This window comes from Lipophrys pholis, assembly GCF_963383615.2.
Source record: "Lipophrys pholis genome assembly, chromosome: 11".
Taxonomy (NCBI): Eukaryota; Metazoa; Chordata; class Actinopteri; order Blenniiformes; family Blenniidae; genus Lipophrys; species Lipophrys pholis.
The window spans coordinates 659,233-677,277 of NC_137631.1; the positions used below are offsets into that span (position 1 = coordinate 659,233).

General features: G+C 45.6%; 1 protein-coding gene across 1 annotated transcript in view; it reads left to right on the forward strand.

Annotated features, from left to right (window-relative positions):
- Nucleotides 1-10,794: 10,794 nt before the first annotated feature.
- The window catches only part of plcg2 (phospholipase C, gamma 2), a gene marked incomplete at both ends in the record, with an annotated part of 41,996 nt that continues 34,745 nt past the window's right edge, over nt 10,795-18,045 (forward strand). Inside the window, 8 exons of the mRNA XM_080474751.1 lie at nt 10,795-10,932; nt 11,434-11,715; nt 11,962-12,106; nt 12,974-13,182; nt 13,279-13,465; nt 14,610-14,728; nt 15,111-15,290; nt 15,448-15,572. Of these exons, the coding sequence (XP_080330877.1) occupies nt 10,795-10,932; nt 11,434-11,715; nt 11,962-12,106; nt 12,974-13,182; nt 13,279-13,465; nt 14,610-14,728; nt 15,111-15,290; nt 15,448-15,572 (1,385 nt within the window). The remainder of the gene's footprint in view (nt 10,933-11,433; nt 11,716-11,961; nt 12,107-12,973; nt 13,183-13,278; nt 13,466-14,609; nt 14,729-15,110; nt 15,291-15,447; nt 15,573-18,045) is intronic.

Here is an 18,045-nt window from a genome sequence, read left to right on the forward strand (position 1 = left end):
CTGTAATCTGATGTTGGAGGAGGAAGATGCTCTATAATCTGATGTTAGAAGAGGAAGATGCCCTATAATCTGATGTTGGAGGAGGAAGATGCTCTATAATCTGATGATAGAAGAGGAAGATGCTCTGTAATCTGATGTTGGAGGAGGAAGATGCTCTATAATCTGATGATAGAAGAGGAAGATGCTCTGTAATCTGATGTTAGAAGAGGAAGATGCCCTATAATCTGATGTTGGAGGAGGAAGATGCTCTATAATCTGATGATAGAAGAGGAAGATGCTCTGTAATCTGATGTTGGAGGAGGAAGATGCTCTATAATCTGATGTTAGAGGAGGAAGATGCTCTGTAATCTGATGTTGGAGGAGGAAGATGCTCTATAATCTAATGTTGGAAGATGCTCTGTAATCTGATGTTGGGGAGGAAGATGCTCTATAATCTGATGTTGGAGGAGGAAGATGCTCTGTAATCTGATGTTGGGGAGGAAGATGCTCTATAATCTGATGTTTGAGGAGGAAGATGCTCTGTAATCTGATGTTGGAGGAGGAAGATGCTCTGTAATCTGACGTTGGAGGAGGAAGATGCTCTGTAATCTGATGTTGGAGGAGGAAGATGCTCTGTAATCTGACGTTGGAGGAGGAAGATGCTCTGTAATCTGATGTTGGAGGAGGAAGATGCTCTATCATCTAGACTTGGTCGTCTGTCCACTAGATATTTAATGTTCTGACGGATTGTTCTCTGCTCCCTGCGAGTTTAGTTTCATTATGAAAACAAACAACAGCGCCAACTAGTGTCCCGGCGTGACGACAGCGTGTTCCCGGCGTGACGACAGCGTGTTCCCGGCGTGACGACAGCGTGTTCCCGGCGTGACGACAGCGTGTTCCGGGTTCCTGTGGTTCGGGTGGAAACGGACATCGTTTTCACAATCAAACTTTTCTGAAACAAGAACGCAGAAACGAGGCGTTGTCGGTGTAAACGGAGCCGCGGACACACTTGATGACATTTTATTTTTGGCACGGTGAACTCGTTGTTGTTTCCTCCTCCTCCTCCTCCTCCTCCTCCTCCTCCTCCTCCTCCTCCTCCCAGAGTTCTAATTAAACTGTAACTCTGTCAGGCTGCATGGATCAGCGACGCCCAGTAAACTGTAACTCATTGATTAGAGCAGGAGAACTGCAGCCGCTGATCTGTGAAACATGGTGTGTGTGTGTGTGTGTGTGTGTGTGTGTGTGTGTGTGTGTGTGTGTGTGTGTGTGTGTGTGTGTGTGTGTGTGTGTGTGTGTGTGTGTGTGTGACCACTCTCACAATGATAAATCTTTTACTTCCTGCTTCCGTCTGATTGGCTCTCAGGTTCCTTCCCCTTCATGTTATAACAATAAGTACAATACAGTGAAAATACAAGATTTATTTATTTATTTCTACATTTTCAATATGATTTTTAATTTCTCAGCATTATTTCTCAGCATTATCTTTTGTCTTTTCATTTTGACTGACATTAGTTTTTTCATGTCTGATTTCTTTGTTTTCAGAAATGTTTAATTTGGTGTTTTAGTTTATTGAACATTTCCTCTCAGTCACTTCTTCCTGCCGTCCGATTAAAACTAAACTCTCTTCAGGTTTTATACAGTCGATAAATCAAATGGAAGATTTTTGTTGTTACGATAAAACTAATTTTTAAAATGATCCATTTTTAAATACGATTATATTTTATCACCATTTATTCATGTTGATTTATCCTTTTTTGTTGCAGTTTTTCAGTTTCATTAAGATTATATGTGTGTGTGTGTGTGTGTGTGTGTGTGTGTGTGTGTGTGTGTGTGTGTGTGTGTGTGTGTGTGTGTGTGTGTGTGTGTGTGTTCATGTATTGGCACCATTTGTTTTCTCTGAACTGCAAATTTATTTAAATACTTAATATACTTTATATATGTGATATATGATAGAATGACATGAGGGACAGTTTTATGTTCTTTTATTTGTGAAATCCCCAAAACAATAAAACAAAGTTCAACATGACTTTCTAAGTTACTTTTCTATTTTCCTTCACTGATTTAACCAGAAACGGATCAAAATGTTTCACTGATATTATTTGTATTTTACTTTTCTTTTATTTACTCTACGTTTCTTTATTTGTAACTTTTCCTTTCACATTTAGGTCAATTTTTCTCTTCATTTTCTTTTCCTTTGTCCCGTCGTCTTCTCTGCTGATGAATGAGAGTGATGGTGTCCTGCTGAACAGGAAGTCCTGGTCTTCATGGCGGCGGCGCCCCGCAGTGTCACGCTCAGGAAGTCCTGGTCTTCATGGCGGCGGCGTCCTGCAGTGTCACGCTCAGGAAGTCCTGGTCTTCATGGCGGCGGCGTCCTGCAGTGTCATCCTCAGGAAGTCCTGGTCTTCATGGCGGCGGCGTCCTGCAGTGTCACGCTCAGGAAGTCCTGGTCTTCATGGCGGCGGCGCCCTGCAGTGTCACGCTCAGGAAGTCCTGGTCTTCATGGCGGCGGCGTCCTGCAGTGTCATCCTCAGGAAGTCCTGGTCTTCATGGCGGCGGCGTCCTGCAGTGTCACGCTCAGGAAGTCCTGGTCTTCATGGCGGCGGCGTCCTGCAGTGTCACGCTCAGGAAGTCCTGGTCTTCATGGCGGCGGCGTCCTGCAGTGTCATCCTCAGGAAGTCCTGGTCTTCATGGCGGCGCCCCGCAGTGTCACGCTCAGGAAGTGCTGGTCTTCATGGCGGCGGCGTCCTGCAGTGTCATCCTCAGGAAGTCCTGGTCTTCATGGCGGCGGCGTCCTGCAGTGTCACGCTCAGGAAGTGCTGGTCTTCATGGCGGCGCCCTGCAGTGTCACCCTCAGGAAGTCCTGGTCTTCATGGCGGCGGCGTCCTGCAGTGTCACGCTCAGGAAGTCCTGGTCTTCATGGCGGCGGCGTCCTGCAGTGTCACGCTCAGGAAGTCCTGGTCTTCATGGCGGCGGCGTCCTGCAGTGTCACGCTCAGGAAGTCCTGGTCTTCATGGCGGCGTCCTGCAGTGTCACGCTCAGGAAGTCCTGGTCTTCATGGCGGCGGCGCCCCGCAGTGTCACGCTCAGGAAGTCCTGGTCTTCATGGCGGCGGCGTCCTGCAGTGTCACGCTCAGGAAGTCCTGGTCTTCATGGCGGCGGCGTCCTGCAGTGTCACGCTCAGGAAGTCCTGGTCTTCATGGCGGCGGCGTCCTGCAGTGTCACGCTCAGGAAGTCCTGGTCTTCATGGCGGCGGCGTCCTGCAGTGTCACCCTCAGGAAGTTCTTGTCTTCATGGCGGCGGCGCCCCGCAGTGTCACGCTCAGGAAGTCCTGGTCTTCATGGCGGCGGCGTCCTGCAGTGTCATCCTCAGGGTGAAATTTGCTGAAACTTTGTTTGATCTGAGGACATATTGTGGGACTTCTGGGGCAATTTTGTGTGTCTTCAAGGTAAACTTGTCTGTCTTCAAGGTAAACTTGTCTGTCTTCAAGGTAAACTTGTGTGTCTTTGTCATGTTTGTTTGGGATTCTTTAAAATCCTTGTGTCATTTATTGAGGTCAGTTTTTGTTTATTGAAGCGATCTTGTCTTTTTTTCGTCCTTCTGTCGTGTCTCTTTGTGTCTCTAGGATCGTTTATGTTTCCATTTTGTGCAGTTTTATATGTCTTTAGGTGAAGATGTGGCTTGTTCAAGTCCATCTGTGTCTGTCTGTCACTATTAGTGACACTTTCTTGTCATTTTTAATCTCTTTAGTGCGACTCTGTGTCTAATAGAGCTATTTTGAATCCCTTTGTAGTTCCTGTGTTCATTTCGGGCTCATTTTGTGTGTTATGGTGACTTTTTATCTCTTTAAGGTCATTTTGTGTTCTTTTGTTGTCATTTTGTGTCATTTTGTGTTGTTTGCTGTCTTTTGGGGGACATTAGTTTGTGATGATTTTGTGTTGTTTGCTGTCTTTTGGGGGACATTAGTTTGTGATGATTTTGTGTTGCTTGCTGTCTTTTGGGGGACATTAGTTTGTGATGATTTTGTGTTGTTTGCTGTCTTTTGGGGGACATTAGTTTGTGATGATTTTGTGTTGCTTGCTGTCTTTTGGGGGACATTAGTTTGTGATGATTTTGTGTCGTTTACTGTCTTTTGGGGGACATTAGTTTGTGATGATTTTGTGTCGTTTGCTGTCTTTTGGGGGACATTAGTTTGTGATGATTTTGTGTCGTTTGCTGTCTTTTGGGGGACATTAGTTTGTGATGATTTTGTGTTGTTTGCTGTCTTTTGGGGGACATTAGTTTGTGATGATTTTGTGTTGTTTGCTGTCTTTTGGGGGACATTAGTTTGTGATGATTTTGTGTCGTTTGCTGTCTTTTGGGGGACATTAGTTTGTGATGATTTTGTGTTGTTTGCTGTCTTTTGGGGGACATTAGTTTGTGATGATTTTGTGTTGTTTGCTGTCTTTTGGGGGACATTAGTTTGTGATGATTTTGTGTTGCTTGCTGTCTTTTGGGGGACATTAGTTTGTGATGATTTTGTGTTGTTTGCTGTCTTTTGGGGGACATTAGTTTGTGATGATTTTGTGTCGTTTACTGTCTTTTGGGGGACATTAGTTTGTGATGATTTTGTGTCGTTTGCTGTCTTTTGGGGGACATTAGTTTGTGATGATTTTGTGTTGTTTGCTGTCTTTTGGGGGACATTAGTTTGTGATGATTTTGTGTTGCTTGCTGTCTTTTGGGGGACATTAGTTTGTGATGATTTTTGTTGTTTGCTGTCTTTTGGGGGACATTAGTTTGTGATGATTTTGCGTTGTTTACTGTCTTTTGGGGGACATTAGTTTGTGATGATTTTGTGTTGCTTGCTGTCTTTTGGGGGACATTAGTTTGTGATGATTTTGTGTTGCTTGCTGTCTTTTGGGGGACATTAGTTTGTGATGATTTTGTGTTGCTTGCTGTCTTTTGGGGGACATTAGTTTGTGATGATTTTGTGTTGTTTGCTGTCTTTTGGGGGACATTAGTTTGTGATGATTTTGTGTCGTTTACTGTCTTTTGGGGGACATTAGTTTGTGATGATTTTGTGTCGTTTGCTGTCTTTTGGTGGACATGAGTTTGTGATGATTTTGTGTTGTTTGCTGTCTTTTGGGGGACATTAGTTTGTGATGATTTTGTGTTGTTTGCTGTCTTTTGGGGGACATTAGTTTGTGATGATTTTGTGTTGCTTGCTGTCTTTTGGGGGACATTAGTTTGTGATGATTTTGTGTCGTTTGCTGTCTTTTGGGGGACATTAGTTTGTGATGATTTTGTGTTGTTTGCTGTCTTTTGGGGGACATTAGTTTGTGATGATTTTGTGTTGCTTGCTGTCTTTTGGGGGACATTAGTTTGTGATGATTTTGTGTCGTTTGCTGTCTTTTGGGGGACATTAGTTTGTGATGATTTTGTGTCGTTTGCTGTCTTTTGGTGGACATGAGTTTGTGATGATTTTGTGTTGTTTGCTGTCTTTTGGGGGACATTAGTTTGTGATGATTTTGTGTTGCTGGGGACGCTTGTGTGTCACTTTGTGGCCATTTTGTGTTTCATAGCGCAATTTAATTGGTGTTTAAGGTCATTTTGTTCCCCTTTATTGGTCATTTCTGTCTCGTTTGGCCCAATCCTGTGTCTGGTTGAAGACATTTTGTGTATTTTTGAAGCTATTTTGTGTATTTTTTGATATAATTTGTGTCTCTTTAAGGTCACTTTGCATATCTTAAGTGCCTCTTGCTGATCATGTGTTCAGCTGTGTGACTTGCGGAGCTCCAATTGTGCCGTTTGGAGTTATTCTGGTCTCTTCGCTGTCACTTTGTGCTCGTTGAAGCTTGAACTGCAGCGACATGATGCAACACGGATACTTCAGGCCCACAAAGAGATTATGCACATGGCTTTTCATTTGTTTCTTCAAATTGGTATTCAAATGGTGGCTTTGCTGTTGCAGGCACTTTTACCATATAGGGAGACGGCTGAGAGGAGGAGGAGGAAGAGGAGGAGGAGGAGGAGGAGGAGAAAAGAAGAAGTAACAAGACTCACTTCTCAAGTCTGAACTTGCTGACGGCTGAATCAGGAGCGAGAGGCTGCAGACGAGTCCACTGGGTAGAATCTATAGTGGAATGTGGTGTGATTGTGTGTGTGTGTGTGTGTGTGTGTGTGTGTGTGTGTGTGTGTGTGTGTGTGTGTGTGTGTGTGTGTGTGTGTGTGTGTGTGTGTGTGTGTGCTCAGTCTCATCTTGAACGGTGAAATAAAAGCATAATAAACTTTAAACTCTAACTTTAAAGTTTTTCTTTGTTGTGATGCAAAGTGAGGAAAATGACTCTAATCTCAGCATAAAGCTAATTTGAATGAAACCTTGTGGCAGATAATCCAGTGAAATGTCCAGAAGACGTCTCCTATCGCTGTTGCATTCTGGGTATTTTTACAAACTGGAGTACAGAGTACATGAAGGACAGAAGTACTGAGGACATGTAGGACAGAAGTACTGAGGACATGAAGGACAGGAGTACTGAGAACATGAAGGACAGGAGTACAGAGGACATGAAGGACAGGAGTACAGAGGACATGAAGGACAGAAGTACTGAGAACATGAAGGACAGGAGTACAGAGTACATGAAGGACAGAAGTACTGAGAACATGAAGGACAGGAGTACAGAGTACATGAAGGACAGAAGTACTGAGAACATGAAGGACAGGAGTACATAGTACATGAAGGACAGAAGTACTGAGAACATGAAGGACAGGAGTACAGAGTACATGAAGGACAGAAATACTGAGAACATGAAGGACAGGAGTACATAGTACATGAAGGACAGAAGTACTGAGAACATGAAGGACAGGAGTACAGAGTACATGAAGGACAGAAGTACTGAGAACATGAAGGACAGGAGTACATAGTACATGAAGGACAGAAGTACTGAGAACATGAAGGACAGGAGTACAGAGGACATGAAGGACAGAAGTACTGAGGACATGAAGGACAGGAGTACTGAGAACATGAAGGACAGGAGTACTGAGGACATGTAAGACAGGAGTACTGAGGACATGTAAGACAGGAGTACTGAGGACATGAAGGACAGGAGTACTGAGGACATGTAAGACAGGAGTACTGAGGACATGTAGGACAGAAGTACTGAGGACACGAAGGACAGAAGTACTGAGGACATGAAGGACAGGAGTACTGAGGACGTAGGACAGGAGTACTGAGGACATGAAGGACAGAAGTACTGAGGACATGAAGGACAGGAGTACTGAGGACGTGTAGGACAGGAGTACTGAGTCACTTCTTCTGAAAGTAAAACTCCTGCTCCTCTTCTTCCTGCTCTTCCTCCTCCTCCTTATCTTCCTCCTCCTCCTCTTCCTCCTGCTCCTCTTCTTCCTCTTCCTCTTCTTCCTGCACTTCCTCCTACTCCTCCTTATCTTCCTCCTCCTCCTCTTCCTCCTGCTCCTCCTCCTCCACCTCCTCCTCTTCCTCCTGCTCCTCTTCTTCCTGCACTTCCTCCTACTCCTCTTCTTCCTCCTCTTCCTGCTCATCTTCTTCCTGCCCTTCCTCCTCCTCCTCCTCTTCTTCCTGCTCTTCCTCCTACTCCTCCTTTTCTTCCTCCTCTTCCTCCTGCTCCTCCTCCTCCTCTTCTTCCTCCTTCTCCTCCTCTTCCTCCTGCTCCTCTTCTTCCTGCTCTTCCTCCTCCTCCTCCTCCTCTTCCTCTTGCTCCTCTTCTTCCTGCTCTTCCCCCTACTCCTCCTCCTCTTCTTCCTCCTCCTCCTCCTCTTCCTCCTCCTCCTCTTTTTCCTCGTCCTCCTCATCTTCTTCCTCCTCCTCTTCCTCCTCCTCTTCTTCTCTGGAAGTGTGCACATGGTGACGCGTCACCTCCATATTCATTACGATGCAACCCACCCTGCTGGCGCACACACACACACACACACACACACACACACACACACACACACACACACACACACACACACACACTCACACTCATGCCCTTAAAAGGCGTTTTTTTCTGCTGCCTGTTGTTTCTGCACGGGGCCTCATCTGCTTCCAGCTGCTCCTCTCTGCCCTCTACCGGCAGGACAAGGTAACTGCACATTCTTTACTGCCTCCTCCTCCTCCTCCTCCTCCTCCTCCTCCTCCTCCTCCTCCTCCTCCTCCTCCTCCTCACCCCATTCAGAAACGAGGCCATTCACTGTGCTTCAAAAAGCAATTAAGGAAATACAAGAACCCAAAGCAATCATCAAAGAACAAACGGAGGATAAATAAAGTAAAAACCTTTTTAAAATAAAGGTAATACGATCAATAAAATCCAATCTACTGTTTAATGGAAAGCCTGAGCAGATGGTCGTGTTCTGAGTCCACAGGTGAGTAGTGAGCTTGTTGTTTTAATGTAGTTATTGAATTTCAGATGTCAGGGAGTCAAGATGAGTGCTGACCTTTGACCTTTACCTGCTTTTTCTAATTTAAGCTGTAAAATGATCCGACACGTCCACTCATTCATGCATTTATGGGGATAAAATAAAGAAGGAAAGACCAAAGGTCTCTTGTTTGAGTTTAGAATACATCCATTAAAGATTTCCACATTTTTGATTGAGAGAATTAAAGTTTTAGCTTCTAATGAAAAGCAATGAAGCAGTTTTCTTCAGCGGCATTTACAATGATGAATCTCATATTTTTACATCAGGAAATAAAATATTGATCAGGTAAGTGGAATTTATTGTTTCGCATCAAACAGTCCAAACAACACATTCCCTCCCAACAAAGGTGAATTGATTTTCTATGTCAACATTAATGAAATTACACCTTTTCTGCCCGTCAGGCAAAAATAAATGAGTAATTGTTTCAGGGCTTTATTACAAAAATCTACATTTTACACCAACATCCCTGAAATGTGTCTGTTACATAAGGTAAAGCGAGCTTTATCTTAATTAAACATTAACATTTCCTTCCTACAGTGTAGACATATATCACCCAGAACAAGAAGAACATGCAGAATATAAATATGCCAAAGATCGATCAGCCAAAATAGAATATAAACGAAGAGAGGGAGTGTAACAGTGCAACAAGATTTTAGAATAGAAGTTAGAAACTGAAATGAACAACATACAATAGAGTGCAGCCTCAGAATCGCTGGGATTGTCCATGGATCAAAATGTGCAGAAGCTTCAGGAGAATATATTTCATAGAGAAGCAGAAATTATGTTCCCTTAACTTTGATCAAATACCTATAATTGGTGAGCCAAACATTTTTCCAATACCAACCAACACATGGTAAAGTTGTAAACTCTTTTAGGAGCGAAGCTCAAATCAATAGATTCTTTAGAAAACCACCGGAGAGACAGATTCTCCCTTCCAGCGTCTCTGATGAGTTTTAATCAACCTTCTGTCCGTGAACACACCACAGTTCATGACGTCACAGATATCCCGCCCTCTGACAACCACAGCGAATCACTATGAAGCATGTGACCACTCCTGGACTCATCTGATTGGCTGTTTTCGTTGTGTGCATCACGTGACCTGCTGGTATCCGGATGCTCTGCGCTCCCCGCTGCAGGATGTGCAGGTTTTCTGATTTTCATTAAAAAGTGTGAGCGACACGCAGAGTTCTGATGTTTGTTTACAACGTGTTTGTTTACAACGTGTTTGTTTGTTTTCTGTCCGCCGCGTCTGAAAAGTGTCATATTTGTTGTTTCTGCAGGAAATCAGATCGAAGAGCGACGCTACTTAGCATTAGCTTAGTTTAGCTGTCATACACTCAGTGTGTGAGTGTCTTTCAGAGAGCAGCACTGAGATTAGAGATTATTAGATTAATAATCCACAGCAGCACTGAGTTGATAGATTATTTAATTAATAATCCAGAGCAGCACTGAGATTAGATATTATTAGATTAATAATCCACAGCAGCACTGAGTTTATAGATTATTTAATTAATAATCCAGAGCAGCACTGAGATTAGAGATTATTTAATTAATAATCCACAGCAGCACTGAGATTAGAGATTATTAGATTAATAATCCACAGCAGCACTGAGTTTATAGATTATTTAATTAATAATCCACAGCAGCACTGAGTTTATAGATTATTTAATTAATAATCCAGAGCAGCACTGAGTTTATAGATTATTTAATTAATAATCCAGAGCTTAATAATCCAGAGCAGCACTTAGATGACAGATTATTAGATTGATAATCCAGAGCAGCACTGAGTTTATAGATTATTTAATTAATAATCCAGAGCAGCACTAAAATGACAGATTATTAGATTAATAATCCAGAGCAGCACTGAGTTTATAGATTATGTATTTAAAATCATTTAGTTTGAACTCATAACGTTTAATTTGATGAGTATTATTGAGTTGAAGGGAAGTATATCATATATTTAGTGATTTTCTTTCAATCTGGGGAATTAGTGAAGCTGTTTTCAATTTATTATATCAGTTTTATCTATTTTATTTTATTTGTAAAGTTTTTTCATCCTCTGATTTTCTTTCAATCTGTATTTGTAGGGTGGGAAATTTAAATATATATATATATATAATTTAAAATGTATGCAATTCTTTGCTATTGTTGTTTTTTACTTTAGTTTGCTTTCTTTTTTTACTTAATTGATGTTCCTTTTCTGCTTCTTCTGATTTTTAAAACTTGTTAAAGTATTAATTCACGTCCGTTCGGCGGTGGAATCGATTGTTTTTGAGCCATATTTATCTCTAATATCTGTTTTTCAGACTAGTTCATCCTTGAGGGTTTTTTTAACGACGTGTTTCTTTGTTTTCTGATTCTGAGCTTCCCTCTGCTCGCTCTTGTTTCTGATTGGAAGCAGAGCATCATGGGTAACTCGCAGAGCATGGCGGTGCAGAAGCGACTGGACCGGTTCCGCCCCGACGAGCGCCCGGTGGTCGAGGGGGTCTTCGACCAGCTGGTGGGAGGGGGGACGGGGAAGACCGTGACGCTGGAGATGCTGCAGGTTTGACTGAGGAAGAGGAGGAGGAGGAGGAAGAGGAGGAGGAGGAGGAAGAAGTAGAGGAGGAGTAGGAGGAGGAGGAAGAAGATGAGGAAGAGGAGGAGGAGGAGGTGGAAGAGGAGGAGGAGGAAGAGGAGGAGGAGGAAGAAGAAGTAGAGGAGGAGTAGGAGGAGGAGGAAGAAGAGGAGGAGGAGGAGGAAGAAGACGAGGAAGAGGAGGAGGAGGAGGTGGAAGAGGAGGAGACAAAGGAAGAGGAGAAGACAGAGGAAGAGGAGGAGGAGGAGGTGGAAGAGGAGGAGACAAAGGAAGAGGAGAAGACAGAGGAAGAGGAGGAGGAGACAAGAATAGGAAGCGAAGGAGGAAGAGGAGGAGACGGAGGAGGAAGAGGAGGAGACGGAGGAGGAGGAGACAGAGGAGGAGGAGGAGGAAGAGGAGGAGGAGACAGAGGAGGAGGAGGAAGAGGAGGAGACACTGACTGTAGTTACTGTTCTTCTGTTCCTCCAGGCCTCGTTGGGCTCGGTGGTTCCGGTCTCCATGGTAACGAGGGTCTTCAGGTGTCTCTGCAGCATCGATCTGGACTCAGCGGCCCCGGCGGCCTCAGGAAAGAAGCCCCGCCCCCCCGCCACCGCCGCTCCTCCATCAGGAGCCGGACGGGAGCAGCTCGTCATCTTCCTCGCCGACACGCTGCGAGGAACAGCCGAGGAACGGGCGCCCCTCGTCATGGCCATGTCCCAGCATGCAACGGGGCCGGCGGCGGAGCATGTCACATGTGAGCAGGTGACGGAGGTGAGGCCATTCGTTTATTTCATTACAGTTTTTTGTATTTTTGAGCAGCAGAACTTTAGTTTTTTTTATCCTCCTCCTCCTCTTCCTCCTTCTTCTATTCCTTCTCCTCCTCATCCTCCTCTTCTTCCTCCTCCTCCTCTCCTCCCTCCTCCTCCTCTTCTTCCTCTCCTCCCCTCTCCTCCTGCTCCTCCTCCTTTTCCCCCTCTCCTCCCTCCTTCTGCTCCGCCTCCTCTCCTCCCTGCACAGTTTGTGGAGGACCTGGTCACAGCTGTAGTTCAGGTCCTGGTCCACAGGGGGCGCCTGCAGGGCTGGCAGCCTGACAGGATGGGAGACGTTTCGTCTGGAGTGAAACAGCTGGCTGGACAGATGTGCTCCGAACTCAAGGCTGCAGGTAGAAACACTCACAGGTGCTCTTCCTCCTCTCTCCTCCTCCTCTCCTCCTCTCATGGAGGCTGTGACTCCTCCTCTCTCCTCCTCCTCTCCTCCTCTCTCCTCCTCAGATGGAGGCTGTGACTCCTCCTCTCTCCTCCTCCTCTCCTCCTCAGATGGAGGCTGTGACTCCTCCTCTCTCCTCCTCTCTCCTCCTCCTCTCCTCCTCAGATGGAGGCTGTGACTCCTCCTCCTCTCCTCCTCAGATGGAGGCTGTGACTCCTCCTCTCTCCTCCTCTCTTCTCCTCCTCTCTCCTCCTCTCTCCTCCTCAGATGGAGGCTGTGACTCCTCCTCTCTCCTCTCTCCTCCTCTCTCCTCCTCAGATGGAGGCTGTGACTCCTCCTCTCTCCTCCTCTCTCCTCCTCAGATGGAGGCTGTGACTCCTCCTCTCTCCTCCTCTCTCCTCCTCCTCTCCTCCTCAGATGGAGGCTGTGACTCCTCCTCTCTCCTCCTCTCTCCTCCTCTCTCCTCCTCAGATGGAGGCTGTGACTCCTCCTCTCTCCTCCTCTCTCCTCCTCAGATGGAGGCTGTGACTCCTCCTCTCTCCTCTCTCCTCCTCAGATGGAGGCTGTGACTCCTCCTCTCTCCTCCTCTCTCCTCCTCAGATGGAGGCTGTGACTCCTCCTCTCTCCTCTCTCCTCCTCAGATGGAGGCTCTGACTCCTCCTCTCTCCTCCTCCTCCTCCTCTCCTCCTCAGATGGAGGCTGTGACTCCTCCTCTCTCCTCCTCTCTTCTCCTCTCTCCTCCTCTCTCCTCCTCAGATGGAGGCTGTGACTCCTCCTCTCTCCTCCTCTCTTCTCCTCCTCTCTCCTCCTCTCTCCTCCTCAGATGGAGGCTGTGACTCCTCCTCTCTGGAGGACTGGATCTTCAGGGTTTCCCAGGTGTCTCTGTACCTGGAGGTTTTGGTGTCCGAGGGTCTGAAGGTGTGTCTGAGTGGACGCCCCGCCCCCCCGCTGCTCCCCCCCTGTAGGGAGACGCCCTGGAAGGAGGTGAAGAGCCTCCTGGACCTCCCCACCCTCATGTTCCTGACTCCTCAGGTCAGAGCTGAACTTTAAAATCCTCCTAATCCTCATGAGACGTTCGCTGCCGTTTGATGGAAAAAGACGTCCCACTCTCCGTCTCTGTTTGTCCAGCTTCCAGACGGCTACAGCGCCCCCTGGAGGCTGGTGTTCTCCACCCAGCTGCACGGGGAGAGCTTCACCCGCATGCTGGGCGGCCTGATGAAGAAGGGGCCGACGCTGCTCCTCGTCAAAGACACCGAGGGACACGTCTTCGGGGGCTTCGCCTCCCACAGCTGGGAGGTCAAGCCTCAGTTCCAGGGTGAGAACAGAGAAGAGCGCCACCTGCAGGTCATCAGCACATCCATCCGTCCATGAAAGAAAAAGTACCTTTATTGATCTTAGGTTATTTGATAATATTTAACTTTGTTTTATCTCTTTTTATTTCATCTTACTTTATGTTTATGTGATGCCATCCTTTCCATTTGTTTATTTATTTAGATTTATTTTATATAATTTAGTCTCATTTAAAAAATTTCTAATTTTTATTATAGAGCAAACATAATTTTCCCATTAATCAATTAATTCAGAGTTTATTTGTTTTTTAAGTTTGTTGAGTTTATTTTACTTTTTTGTTATTCAGAATATGCATTTATAATTATTTTTTATTTATAAAAGTTTTGCATTGTACCATTTGTTATCATTTATAAACTACATTCATCATTTAATATATTTAGTCAATTTATATAGTTCTTTTTTATTTAAAATGTTTTTTTATCTTTTTGTCTTAGTTTGTTTTAAATATTATTTGTGTGTGTGTGTGTGTGTGTCTTTGTCTGTGTGTGTGTGTGTGTATGTGTGTGTTTGTCTATGTTTGTGTGTGTGTGTGTGTGTGTGTGTCTGTGTGTGTGTGTGTCTTTGTCTGTGTGTGTGTGTGTGTGTGTGTGTGTTTGTCTGTGTTTGTCTGTGTGTGTGTGTGTGTGTGTGTGTCTGTGTGTGTGTGTGTGTGTCTGTGTGTGTGTGTCTTTGTCTGTGTGTGTGTGTGTGTGTGTGTGTGTGTGTGTGTGTGTGTGTGTGTGTGTGTGTGTGTCTGTGTTTGTCTGTGTTTGTCTGTGTGTGTGTGTGTGTGTCTGTGTGTGTGTGTGTGTCTGTGTGTGTGTGTGTGTGTGTGTGTGTGTGTGTGTGTGTGTTTGTCTGTGTTTGTCTGTGTGTGTGTGTGTGTGTGTGTGTGTGTGTGTGTGTGTGTGTGTGTGTGTGTGTGTGTGTGTGTGTGTCTGTGTGTGTGTGTGTGTCTGTGTGTGTGTGTGTGTGTGTGTGTGTGTGTGTGTGTGTGTTTGTCTGTGTTTGTCTGTGTGTGTGTGTGTGTGTGTGTGTGTGTGTCTGTGTGTGTGTGTGTGTGTGTGTGTGTGTGTGTGTGTGTGTGTGTGTGTGTGTGTGTGTGTGTGTGTGTGTGTGTGTGTGTGCAGGTGACTCCAGATGCTTCCTGTTCTCAGTCTCTCCCCAGCTCAGGGTTTTCACAGCCTCAGGTTACAACCAGCACTTCATGTATCTGAACCAGAACCAGCAGACGATGCCCAACGGCCTGGTGAGCTCAGCTTCTCTCCACAGAGCCGCTCGGTCACATTTTACTGAAAGTGAAATAAATAGAACCGTTTTCCGGACCGTGAGGCCTCGTTTACACGACATTTCAAGTGAAAGCTCTGCGTTCTTACTTGAATCATGCTGAGCAGGGGGACAGAGGCGTGGGGAGATGTGCACAGTAGCAGCAGAGGGTGATTTTCCCCTCGTTTCCATGGAGACGGAGTCGTTGTGTTTTCAGTGGCTCTGGGTACCGTTGTTGTGTAAACTGACCCCTGAGACGCCGTGAAAGTTTTTCTTCACTTTGTATTTGTCAAATCCAACAGAAACGTGTTTTCTAACATTCCTTTGGCACAAACACACACTGTGTCTGTTCTGCCCCGGGCCAGGGTATGGGGGGGCAGCACGGGTACTTCGGCCTCTGGCTGGACTGGGACTTCGGCCGCGGTCACAGCCGCGCTCGGCCCAGATGCACCACCTACGGCAGCCCGCAGCTCTCCGCCCACGAGGACTTCAGGCTGGACCGGGTGGAGGTGTGGGCGGTGGGGAAGCCCCCCGAGCCGGAGGAGGTGAGGGCGACAGCAGAACCGCAGTTCTTCAGAATGTTACGCTCTTTTCAAAACCTCCTGAACTTCCTGTTCAGATCAGGCGTGACGCTCGCCGCTCCACCAACTCATTTCCATCCCCCAGCTGTTTCCTCTGGTGAAGCTGAGCTGTGTGTTGCAGGGGGAGGAGGGGCGGGGCAAGAGGAGCGTCCTGGACGCCGAGCTGGAGGCCCAGGCCTTGATGGAGATGACGGGGAAGAGCCTGCACAGCCAGGGCCTCCGGGAGTCGGAGGAGGACCAGGACCTGTGAGAACAGACTGAAGCCCTGCGAGAACAGAGTCGGTTCCTCTCCTCTGAGAGCTTCACCTCACAAACTGAAGCTGGAGGCTGAAGGTGAGAATCAACAGGGCGTGGTCACGTGACCAGGGAGCGACGCTCCGGCGGCTAAAGCACAGGCGGCAACACGGAACCATTAGGATCATTACGGAACGACGTCATGCAGTTTCTCTGGAAAAGCTTTTCCCGGATCGTCCACCAGAGGTCGCACTAGTCCAACGATGAAACGACGTTTACACGACGTTTTTGTGAAAACCGAGAACTTTCGTAGCATATTAGGGTTCGTTTCCACGGCAACGGTGCTGAGTCACTGACAGCACACCCGATCCCGTCACCATAGTAACTAGTAGTTCTGCACATGCTCAGTAGAGCATTTGACAGTCACTGTAATAGCAATTCAACCTGGTACTTTAACTTTGACAGTCACCGTATGCTGCATGTGTGTGAGCTTTCAGTACCAAACCAACAGCGCCCACTAGTGGCCCATCATACTAACTACACCTTTTTCATTGTTTCTGCCGTTTCCATGAAGACGAACATCATTTTCAAAGCACAAACACAAAAACAATCTGTTTTCTCCTGAAACATTGTCGTGTAAACGGCTCCTCACATTGTTGTTCATGAGGTTAAGGAGGTAAAAAACATTCTGTTAGATTGAGGAGAAAAAGATGAGATTTTAGTGAATAGTGACTGAAAATACACTGAAATATACTGAAACACATTAAACTGAAGATTTTTTCTGTGTGAATAAAAAGCAGCAAACAGTCTGTCTGGTCCTGCTTACATGCACAATAAATAATGTGATTATTCTATTTAATGTTTTGCGTGCTCAGTGTTTGTCGCAGCTGACTCAGCAAATCTGTGGTGGATCATGTGACGTTCAATAAAGTAAGAAAAAACCCTGCAGCTCTTTTTTTTGCTTTGTTTTCCTCCTGTACACTAGGTGGCAGCAGTGAGTCAATGCAGCACCAAGATCTCCACACATACTGTTCAGTGAGCAACACTTAGCACGCTAATTTAATCGCTCATAGGTTCAGTATGAAACATAGACGTTAACGGAATGACTTAGCAACTGCTCTTATCTTTATTTCTTTAAAAAATACTAACAAACAATGAATGCTGTTGTGTTTAATGTTTTTGGGTTAGAAATACTGCGAAATAGCCTATTGTCATGTTGTTGTTCCAGACGAGCTGCAGACTGACGCAGTGAAACATCAGAGGTGAAACAAGTGACCGAGTCCATAAAGGTCCAAAAAAACAACCTCGAAGAAAGAATTAAGACTAAAAACCTCCCGAGTACAAGATAAGAAAAGTAAATGGTTAACACTTTCAAGTAAAGACTGTAGTATTCAGGGGGAATACAGCAGCTGGCAGGGTTGGAGGTACTTCCTTGTGGGCCTGCAGAGTTTCCACCAATTCATTTTTTCATTCAGTAGTTCTCTGCTTTCCTGCGTTTAGAGTTGTTCTTCTAGGGACGTTGGACCTGACGTCACTACAGTCAGGATGGCCGAGCGGTCTAAGGCGCTGCGTTCAGGTCGCAGTCTCCCCTGGAGGCGTGGGTTCGAATCCCACTTCTGACAGACACCTTTTTTGAGATGATTTCCCGCTGCTCTTCTGTTAAAATGGATTAAAATGGTGAAAATGTCATGTTGACGCTGTCGGCTGCTTCCTACCTGAAGCCTCACTGAGAATTAAAACAGGAAACCTCTCTTTACACAGAAACGGCGGTCTGAGTCACTGAAAATGGTGGAACTTTTTGAAAACGCTCCAACTCTGTGGAAACGGGGGGAAAACATAACTTTTGTGAAACGCTGCTGCTGCTGGTCCTGGTCATCATGGCCGCAGTAACTAGTGTGTATGTTCAAAATTTTTTTTAAAAGAACAACAGTGCCAACTCATGGGCTGGCATGCGAACTACATAATTTCCAACATTTCTGCTGTTACCGTGGAAACGGACATGGTTTTTCAAACCGTTGCCATGTAAAAGGAGCCTGAAAGTAACAGCTCTTCTTCCTCCTCCTCCTCCTCCTCCTCCTCTTCCTCTTCAGCTCTGCTATGATGCAAATCCTGCCGGCAGCTCAGGCTGATAGAATCTCTCCACCGCTGCTCCGCCGAGCAGAAACAGAAGCAGCTTGAATATTGAAAGCAGCTGACGTCTCGTCCACAAACACTTCCTGTTTTAATGCTCCGTTTACTGACGTCCGTCCAGAACATCACCGCTCGCTTTCCAACACGCTTCAGCTTCTACTCTCAGATCAGCACCAGCATTGGGATTTAATTCTACAACATTGGGGATTTGACCTGATTTATTTCTCTTTTTATTTGCATTTGACAGTTTGAGATAAACCTGTAGTTTTAAAATATAAATTCACTGGTGAATCAATCAATGAAAATCAATTTGAATGATTATTTACCTGTGATGGGGTTGTTGATTATTGCCACA